We start from the raw sequence: 10,746 nt of genomic DNA on the forward strand, positions 1-10,746 counted from the left end.
GAAGGAGACTTGTTGCTGTTCTTTAAAGTTATTGTGATTATATAAACTGGTCTAAGCAAAAAATAATAATAATAAAAAAAGGAATATTTAATGGTCTATTTAGTGTGATTCACCACCCAAACAATAAATAATGATTATTTTATATTTACTTTAATAGTATTATTATGTTTAGTTTATTATTTTTTACGTTAAGATTTTTGTTGCATTTTCAGATCAAGATGCAGACAGGGCAGAGGTACTAGAAAATTCAGAGGAGGAAGAAGTACCACCACGGAGATTACTTAAGGACCCAGAGGGTGTTGTCAAAGATGGGGTTGAAGAAGCACAGCCTTCTCAAGGTACTAACTGCTTCATCTTTTACTTGGACTTTTGTCTCTGAACCTTTTTTATGAAGAAGTCGATTACTGTTGTTAGATGTTGTAGATCTACTGTTTTAATTCTCATGATTACTTCAGTGGTGCTTGAAATAAGCTTGCCAGAAATACTCATTAGATTATTAGGGCTGTGAACATTTATAGATTTTAATGTATTGCATTTGTTATTCACTAGTATGTTCAGAATATATTGATTAGCATCAAAACTTGTTTTCCACTAATTTTTAATTAGAATTACTCTTGAAATATTACTGTCATTAAGTTGTTGTATCAAGTGTCTTGAAAGTGTCAAAACTTATTAGTATTTTAGCTACTTGTCACCAGTTAATACAGTACATCTTTTGTTTAGAATTTAATTAAGTATTATTGTTGTTGAAGCACAGGCTAGTTAACTTTGATACCTTTTAACTTTAATTATTGTATATTTCTTCAATAGGAAAACTATTTACATGACATGAAATATATGCAGCTTAGACTGTTTTGATTTGTGACTCAGTTTATAACATATTAGTGACTATATTAATTAGTAAGTTTAGGTTCTTGATACTACTTTTGACTTTGTTTAAATGATTAGTGATAAATTTAGACATTTGTACCAATATTGACAGACCAAAATTATTGTTCAAAATTAATTCGTATAATGTTCTACCAGACTCCAGCGTAGTAACAGAGGAGATTGAAAAGATGTCCTCTGTGCTGTCGACCATGTGGCTAGGATCACAGAGTGGCTCCATATATGTCCATTCAGCTGTTCGCCACTGGAAGCGCTGCCTACACTCAATCAAGCTCAAGGACTCTGTGCTGTCCATTGTGTAAGAATTAACTCATTATATCAAGCAATATTAGTCATTTTTACTAATTTCAAGTGTCATTTACTCCCAGATTTTATGAAATATCCTAAATTTATATGGATGCTTAATTATATTTGCATAAATTAGCTACTGGTAATTCAGAAGTACAGAAAATTCTTAGTATGAATTATGATCGTGCAATAGAATCTTTATTTTGCAAAGATTGGGACCAATTATATGAAACTTTTTTTTTTTAAATACCTGTAGTGATACTGTATATACTCGTTTATAAACCGATCTGATTTGGGGGGAAGTCTGAGTCTTACATATACAGTACTGTACTTTGTGTATAATTTAACCAAGCTTTTGAGAAATATTAGGTATAATCCGAGACACCAAATTCACACTAATGTGTCTTGGCCGATGTGACCACCACCACCACAACAGATGATGCCTGTAACCGCCCAATGAGCGACTGTGGGATAATGAGACCCTTGCACGTTGGACTCAATTGTTCTTTATTCAGTTAAAACATGCAGAGTACAAATTACATATGTTACGTATTGAGATAATTAATTCACTCGTACGTTCCTTCACTATTAACAACTACAGTACATATAATATATTTGAGTAGAGTAGGGTGTTAAATTTTATAAAAACTTAGGTGTTTCGGGTCTAATGTAGGACTTATTAGCTCCCTGACTTGTTAGCTCACTGGACGGCTAGAGACTATCTTCTGAACTACACAGGGAGCGAGTTAGTCAGCCCGAGGCGAGGGCCATCTGTTTCACATTTAACACCTCAGCAAAGTTCGTTGTAAAATCTCCCTCTGTCTCTCTCTCCTGTCTCCCTTTCTCTCTCTCTCTCTCTCCCTTCTAGTTTATCCTTCTGAGGCTGTAACATTACCAACTCTGAAACTGAATTCTTGCCAGTTACCAACTCCTATGAGGAATAAGATAATATACTGTAATATATACTAGTAAATTTGAGGAATAAATAAAAATAATACCAATAAATAAGATAAAATAAAAATACTGTACTACAGGGTAACGTTTTGACATTTGGCTGCTGGACGATGAAATATTTGTCAATTGGTTCACGAGAACCATATTACCATATTAGTAATTTTTAAGATATGCTGTGAAGAAAATGGTGCAAGGCAAGTGTAGAAAGCTATGAGAGCATTATAGATTAGATGGAAAAGTAGGGAATATACTTTAGAAGGAGCTTTTAATTTGAATATATTTAGAAGAGTCTAATGACTAATGATAAACATTAAACAGGTCGCAATGCTGTACTGATACAGGTGAAAACATCTTCTCTGATAATTACTGTACCTTCATCTGTAGTACATGATGATCCTTATACACCTCATATGCTTCCTTATCTTGTTCAAGTACTTAATCCTATGTTTCTGTATAGCCACACTATAGTTTTGAAGATCATTTATAGTGGGTTAATGTATTGAGAGTGAGAGAGTGTGTGTGTGAGAGTGTGTGTGTGAGTGTGTGTGTGTGAGAGTGTGTGTGAGGGTGTGAGAGAGTGTGTGTGAGAGTGTGTGTGTGAGAGTGTGTGTGAGAGTGTGTGTGTGAGGTGTGTGTGAGTGGGTGTGTGAGAGTGTGTGTGTGAGAGTGTGTGTAGAGTGTGAGTGTGTGAGAGTGTGCGAGTGTGTGTGAGAGTGTGTGAGAGAGTGTGTGTGAGTGTGTGTGTGTGTGTAATAATAATAATAATAATAATAATAATAATAATAATGATTAACGGTTTATTGAAAGAGCTTGGCAGCCAGAAGGCTGAAAATATACAGTTACATATTTGGGGAATGGGTTTCGAATTACAAATAATATACAAGTAACATAAGTGACACAAATAAGATATATAATAACTAGATGGGTGTGTGTGTGTGTGTGTGTGTGTGTGTGTGTGTGTGTGTGTGTGTGTGTGTGATATAAAACAAAGATGGTCATTATATACCAGTAAAGCTTTAAAGATATATGAAATTACTCTCTTGCAGACACATCAAAGGTCGAGTCTTGGCAGCTCTTGCAGATGGCACTGTTGCTATTTTCCACCGGCAAGGGGATGGACAGTGGGACTTAACTAATTACCATTTATTAGACCTAGGCAAACCTCATCACTCCATTCGGTGTATGCACGTTGTACACAACAAAGTCTGGTGTGGATATCGCAACAAGATTCACGTTGTCGACCCTCGTATTATGAATGTTGAAGTATGTAATATTTCCATTTTTAAAATTTGGTTATTTTGATTTTGTTGTTAAATTTGCATTGCATCAGTACTGTACATCTTAATTCAAGAAAATGGAGGTATATTCTGATGCATTTGATTTATTTTTTACATTATTGAACAACCATAGAACTTTTTTTGCTGAACATTTGGTCAATCATAAGTTTTATTAAAATTAAATCAAACATCACCCACATATCCAGTGGTGTCCAGTTCATCAAGTGCTAATAATTTTGATATCTAGATAATAGCAAAAATATAATTACATGTATATCTTATGACTTAGTGTATGTGACTTTGTATTAATTAGTTTAACCTATGACTTTCTTTAATGTCTTTCTTTAATGTGTATATACTTGAGTTTCATTTGAATGTGTTGCTTTTGAGTTTTATAAATGAGTGTAGTTTTGCTGTTGATACATAGTTGAACATTATGACCCAGTGGTTCCAAGCTTCTCTCTTTTCTCAGTATTTTCACTTTCTCTTGGTGATACATAAAGAATCAGTCCTAGATATTTCAATTGCAATCTTTGAACACCTTCATTTATCAAATCTGAATTGCATGTATGAAACATTTACTGATCATTTTATTTCTTAAACAATTTTGTTAGTGAAACAATTGCCAAATACTTGCACTAGGAATAAATAACAAATGATGGGTAAGTCTGTGTTGCTCTTGATTCCATCCACCCTTTAACATAGTAGGAAAGGCCTTTAAAATTTAATAAAAAATGAATAGGCCAAACATGATTTCAATAAATATACACAATGGAGAAAGTAGAAGTTAGAAGTAGGGAAGCATCAAAGAATATGAAAGTCTGAAGCAAAAAAAAACAATAAAAGAAACAGAAATTGAAGAATAACATATTAGGAAGGGTACTGGTGAGTTTGAGGATGTGTACCTTGGGTTATGCTGCAGTGTGTGTGTGTGCTATCAGGTAATTGTCAGGCAGAGGAAGGTCACTCCCTATTTCTTCTTTCATGTTGGGACTTTCTTGGACAGTTACTGACAATGGGTCTACAGTTTTTAGGTTTAATACTTAATGAAGTGAACTTATGTTAATAATATTTTCTGTGAACCATCAGAAATCATTTGATGCCCATCCACGCAAAGAGTCACAAGTAAGACAGATGGCATGGATTGGTGATGGTGTTTGGGTGAGCATTCGGTTGGATTCGACCCTCCGTCTTTACCATGCACACACTCACCAGCACCTTCAAGATGTTGACATAGAGCCATATGTATCTAAGATGCTCGGTAAGTACACATGCAGCATTAATTGTTTGCTTGTTTTGAATTATGTCATAATGTTCCTCAGTTGTTGATTTATTCAGTCTAAATATCATGTTGTTTGATGCATCAGGGGTTACTTAGTGATTACCACTCTGCAGTCTGTCACAATATACTCACACTGATTTAGAGGTGGGGGTGTCTAAATTATTTCTTATAATTAAAGTTCTTTGTTTTGCAATTACAATTTTATCAAAGATACTGTACTGTGTAACATAAACACCCAGATCTTTATTATTAGGGTTTATCAGTCTAAGTTACCATTTAGTATCAAATGTGAATTTGTGGTACATCCCAAAACAGTAAATATGATAACAACATGGAATTTAACAATAAAGTTTACAAATTTGTGTGTTTTTGCTTTGTTGTCAGTTTCATTTTTCTTGTGGGTTGATGTATGTTGGATTAATTTTACAAGTAGTGAGATTGAATTCCTGTAACTTGAGGAAGAGGAATATAGGCCTAAGCATTAAAATTTTAGAATATTAGGTATGTGTACTTCAACTGTTTAGCATGAGTTTCTAACTTTCTTACAAGATTGTATTTTTAGATATTCAGAGGGATATTATTTTGTTTTAGCACTGGGTAATGATTTTTGCCTCATGCAGTGATCTAACATACAGCAAGTTGCTCCCTTTCTCTTGAAAATAAATATTAATCACCTGTAGACTTACAATAACAATTAGCTAACCTCAGACACTTAGTAGCACCGTGCATTCTCAAAAAGCTGTAATAATGCATCACCCCTTGACTGCCCACCTCCACATAACACTGCTCATTGATTTGGCCTGATTTGCTGAACCTGCTGCACCATCATCACCATCTGCTGCTACCACTACTACTACTCTGCTGCTGTGCTGCTGCTGACTACTGAATCCCTCCCCTGCTGTTGTATCATCTGCCGCTTTCTTCTGCTTGCCCCACTGATGCTGTATGATGACTGCCAAATTTTTGCGCCTAATATAGGTGTCTTCCCTGGAGGTACTAACCAGTTGTATTATTAAATCAGGTAGTTGTGAGCTTAAGATGGTGCATTTATGTGACTCGTTTCTCAGTAACACTTATTTTGAAATGAGTCTCTTGAGCCAGCATGTTAAGTTCAGATTTTCCTAATTGATGATAATGTTTTTGGTAGTAGCTGTAATATTTTCATTTGTAGTATTTTTTCTTTGTAATTTTAAGGTTAGAAAGATGATTTGCTGTTCGTATTTTTCATATTCTAGTCCTATATTTTTTAATAGAATAGCAATTTTGTTTTGGCTGAATACTTTAAGATTAAGTAATATATAAAGTATGGGTAGAACTTGACCATGATGATTATTGTTGTCCAAAAACTTAACTGCAAGTATTTAGTAAATTTGACCCTGTTGAAAAATCACTCTCTGCTATTATTAATCACCAAAATGGAAATTGAAGCTTTAGTTATTAATTATGCACAGTGATATAACTTGGGCTTCCACAAATGTTTGTTATGTCAAATACAGTGCAGGTCTTTTTACATCCCTGGGGCATAGCATATAAAGCATACCTATAGTGTTGATACCATATTCATTTTGTGTTTAGTATATGTGCATTGTGTTTACACTGTTCTAGAAGTTATGTATAGTCCACCCTTTTCTTTTTCCCACGTTGTCACTGCGTCTGCTTCACCATTATGTAGTGTGTGCCATAGTTGTGGGAGAGAATAGTCATATAGATTTAAATATATCTTAACAGGTAATGTATAATATATTCTTCTCACTTGTTATTTTAGATGATAAGATTGTGAATGAATTGTATTCTCAGGAACCCTATACAGTACAGCATTACATGTTAAACATCCTGGTTTAAAAAAAAAAGTAAACCCTCTTTGAGAAAGCTATTCCTCTGAACCACTTTCCTAAATAAAAATAAACTTGTCATTCATTAAAACAGACCCTTTAAATTCTATTTTTTTCATATTGTCTTTATTAATATTTAATAATGCAACATATATATGACGGATTGTGTACTGTGTAAGACATCATAAAGAATGTCTAACCAAGCATCAAGACCCTCCTTTCTTTAATGAGTTCAAATACTTTGTAGCTCAAATGTGAGTAAAGTAGAGGTCTTTTATTGAAATTTAGCAGATTGAAAGGGAGAAGAATATTCTTTCATGTCAATTGATCTCGGACAGATCTATAATTAGATATTTAGAATTAACAAAGAAGATTTTGAAAAATACTTACAGTATTATTGGTATTAGACATGAAAGCTTCTATATCTAAGAAGAGAATGTGTGTACAGTGATATCTCCGTTACCCGGAACAATTGGTGTAGAGCACTTCCAGGTAATGAGACAACTCTCTCAAAGCCGGAAAAAAATCTCTCATCCCCGGAATTTTCCGGGTTTCGGGAAAATTTTCTCTGAAATTTCCGGAAAATGTGCCCCCCAGAAAAACTTTCCCAAAGCCGTAATTTTCCGGAAAATTACGACTTTTGGAACGATTTTCCAAGAAAATTTTAATTACGGATATAGGAGAGTTCCGGGTTTGAGGGAATCCAGCTAACAGAGATATTACTTCTTATGTAACACTGGATAGAGGGAATGGAATCTTTGAATTATTTTGCCATTTTTTTTCATACATTATTTACTATACTCTGTGAGGTTGTGAGAGACATTATAGCTAACAATGAAAGTTCAAGTGTATTGTGCTCTGCCTAGGTTGTAGTTATACTGAAAGTGACAAACGAATCTCATATACAGTACTACTTACAAAACGCAGAACAGTTTGAAATACTATTTTATGGCCAGAACTGATTTTTTAATTGCAGAATGACTATTCAATCCCATCCATGCTGCATGGTATATTAACTCCATTTAACAGAAACTGCGACCATCATACATCCCCATTACAGCTTAGTCTTGTGTTAAGAGAAGTCATTAGTGTTTAAACAGTCAATACAATTGATATGGAATGAGGATTTAACAGCCTCAAAGACAAATATTTTTCAAAGTTGGTACATACTATCCCTTTAAGTACACTTAACAATAAAACATAAGTTTCAAAGGTAATATGGTTAAGTTTTGAAAATGGAGATGATCCTGGAATTCCCATTTTATGACCAAGTTTGGATTAAGTGACTCTTGCTTCCTTAAAGATATGTCATCAAATTGGCTGGAACTGAGCAGTTGATTACTGACAACAGGTGACAAGTGAGGTGTGCACTGCAGCTTTTGACATTGTAATTTGTCTTTAGACCTTAAGTGTAGTTTACTCCTGTTCCAAAATTCCCTTTCAGGATATTGTTTTAGTGATGAGGCATAACTAAACAATGAATCAATGCTACTAGCTAGCAGGCCCTCTGAAGTTTCTTGGGTTTTAACCTCATACACTTTATATGATAACATGTGAGATTCTTAGTCAAAAATTAATCATGAGATGATTTTGAGTACTGTACTGTATCAAACCTCCATTAATATTTTCAGAGCCTACATTTTTATTTGCTTGCCATCTATTTTTGCTACTATAGCTACCATCAACATTTTTCCTGGTATTCATGCAGCAATCATTTAGTTTGTTTTTGTATATGTGAGCTGACCTTCAGTAAACATTTAACAACAGTACCTGTTCCAGGAACGGGCAAGTTAGGCTTCTCATTTGTGAGAATAACTGCCCTCCTCATTTCCTCAAATCGGCTGTGGATCGGGACAGGAAATGGTGTCATCATTTCTGTTCCTTTGTCCGAGAGTAAGTATCCCAAAAGTTGTTCAGTTGTACTCTTATAAACTGTAACAATATACTATTTTGAAAGTTATGCATCATTTATATCAAGAGTACTTTTGATTGCCAAGAAAGTTATCTGTTATGAAGAATATATCTTTTTACAGATGCTAATCCCAGACCAGTAGCAACTAGTGGAAATACTGAGAATAATACTCCTGGAGGAACTACCACTAGAGGGAACAGTGGGGGAAGTAGTGGAGGAATAAGTGGAGGAACTAGTGGTTCCAGTCGGATGCCTGGGGCAGTAATTCGAGTATATGCTGACAATAAAGACCAAGTAATGCCTGGTTCTTTTGCCCCATATTGCTCCATGGCCCAAGCTCAACTCTCCTTCCATGGGCATAGGGATGCTGTCAAATTCTTTGTTGCTGTACCAGGTATGTGTAATTTTCTATAGTATTATACATAAGATCTAGAAATTTATGTAAAAGTTTCCTATATGCTCCTAAGAGTGATCTTACATTTCAGTATTATTTTTGATGACTTCCATGGTGAAATTACTCTCATAAAGTGTGTTATTAATTCCCCACAACAAACCCAAAGTAACAGATCACTTGAAAAATATAAGAGTGAATTAAATACACATAAATAAGCAACTCGTGTGGAAATTTCATTCACTAACTTTTATTTCTGTATTACTTCGTTAATCGAAGTTTTGTTCGTTAACCGAATTGAAGATCATTATGGGAGGTAGTTTGTTAATCGAAATTTTGTTAATCAAACCGTTCGTTAACCGAGGGACCACTGTACTTTGTTTATTTTGGAGGTGATGAAGCCATGGTTAGGCTAAGTTAAGTTTATGCTGAACCTGTGGCAAAGCCTCCTAGAACCCTAAAAAGTTAACTTTATTCTTATTCCATTTTTGGTGGGGTGGACCAAGGGATACAGACACCTGTAAGGAGGAGGAGAAAGGTGTGAGACAAGTTTAGTAGACAACAGGAAAAGGTTAAGACAACAAATAGGGTTATTCCTCACTTAGTTGCTCATATCCTTATATTACAATTACTGTACAGTCTATAAAGTGAATTAATTTTGAAATCACTGATTCTCCAGGTGAAAAAAAGCTTTCAGGTCATAAAGTTTAGCACATCCTGTTTCCTGTCAGGTACTGACCTGAGGTTTACTTGCATTAATACTGTACAGTATTGAATATCATGAAGTGTTTTTAAGGTAATATTTTTTGCTGGGGAGATTAATAAGGGTTAGTTGTTGATGCATTCAGAATGCTATGTTTTCAGTATTTCACACAACTTAAAAATGTCATCATGAATGTTATACTGTAGTGGCAGATCACTGTCGGATACAGTTGTGATTTTCTATGAAAATATATATATCTCTTCATTTAAGCATTTGATACTGTTCATTTATTTTTTTTTGTAATGATGCTTCAGTCTTGATGTGTAGTACAGTATTGTATATGGTCTCGTGAAGGAGTCTTTTCTTTGCATTTCTCTTATTGTACTGTATGATAATTTGATGATGTTGCTCTGTGTAGTGGAACTAGGAGTGGATTTTATATATATATATATATATATATATATATATATATATATATATATATATATATATATATATATATATATATATATATATATATATATATATATATATATATATATATATATATATATATATATATATATATATATATATATATATATATATATATATATATATATATATATATATATATATATATATATATATATATATATATATATATATATTAGAGAAGAATGTGTTATTCATTTTGAGCATGATGTAATGTTTGTTAAAAAGACAATCGGCCTCAGCAAAGCAGGTTACTAAAGATGTACAGTGCGTTTTAGACTGACTTAGTTGTTTGAATGTGATCAACCAGCTGCAGTACATAACTACTGTAAGGCTTTGTTATATGTTATCAACTGGTAACATTGCACAAAAATGTATGGCTTAGTTATATGCTTTCAGCTACAGCAATTGACAAGAGTAAATTTGTATATCATATCTACTTATCCATACAGCAGGATTACTTAGGTTTTATTTTCGTTGGATAAGATAACAGAGCCTCAAATTACACGTACTGTTTAACTTCTATTCTTAATGTGGCAGCAGAATGTGTGTCTTGTAAAGAGGAACAGAATTATGTATCATCTCAAACAACTTCCTTAATATCATTACTGTTCATCATTTATACTGTATCTTAAGGACTATATTGCTCCTTTTGGATAAGATTTGACAAAAAACTTTATGTATTAGTCTTTGTTAAATGATGACAGTAACTTCTGAATGGGTCATTTTTGGAAGGTCTATCAGT

The 10,746-nt window shown here is 33.6% G+C and overlaps 1 protein-coding gene across 1 annotated transcript in view; it reads left to right on the forward strand.

The window, feature by feature from the left end:
• LOC121859895 (C-Jun-amino-terminal kinase-interacting protein 4-like) overlaps nucleotides 1–10,746 on the forward strand; it is a 110,230-nt gene that overhangs the window by 89,792 nt on the left and 9,692 nt on the right. Inside the window, 6 exon segments of the mRNA XM_042356852.1 lie at nucleotides 213–338; nucleotides 1,027–1,186; nucleotides 3,177–3,393; nucleotides 4,497–4,668; nucleotides 8,301–8,414; nucleotides 8,555–8,827. Coding sequence (XP_042212786.1) covers nucleotides 213–338; nucleotides 1,027–1,186; nucleotides 3,177–3,393; nucleotides 4,497–4,668; nucleotides 8,301–8,414; nucleotides 8,555–8,827 — 1,062 coding nt within the window.

This window comes from Homarus americanus, unplaced genomic scaffold (genome assembly GCF_018991925.1).
Source record: "Homarus americanus isolate GMGI-L3 unplaced genomic scaffold, GMGI_Hamer_2.0 scaffold44110, whole genome shotgun sequence".
NCBI classification, from domain to species: Eukaryota; Metazoa; Arthropoda; class Malacostraca; order Decapoda; family Nephropidae; genus Homarus; species Homarus americanus.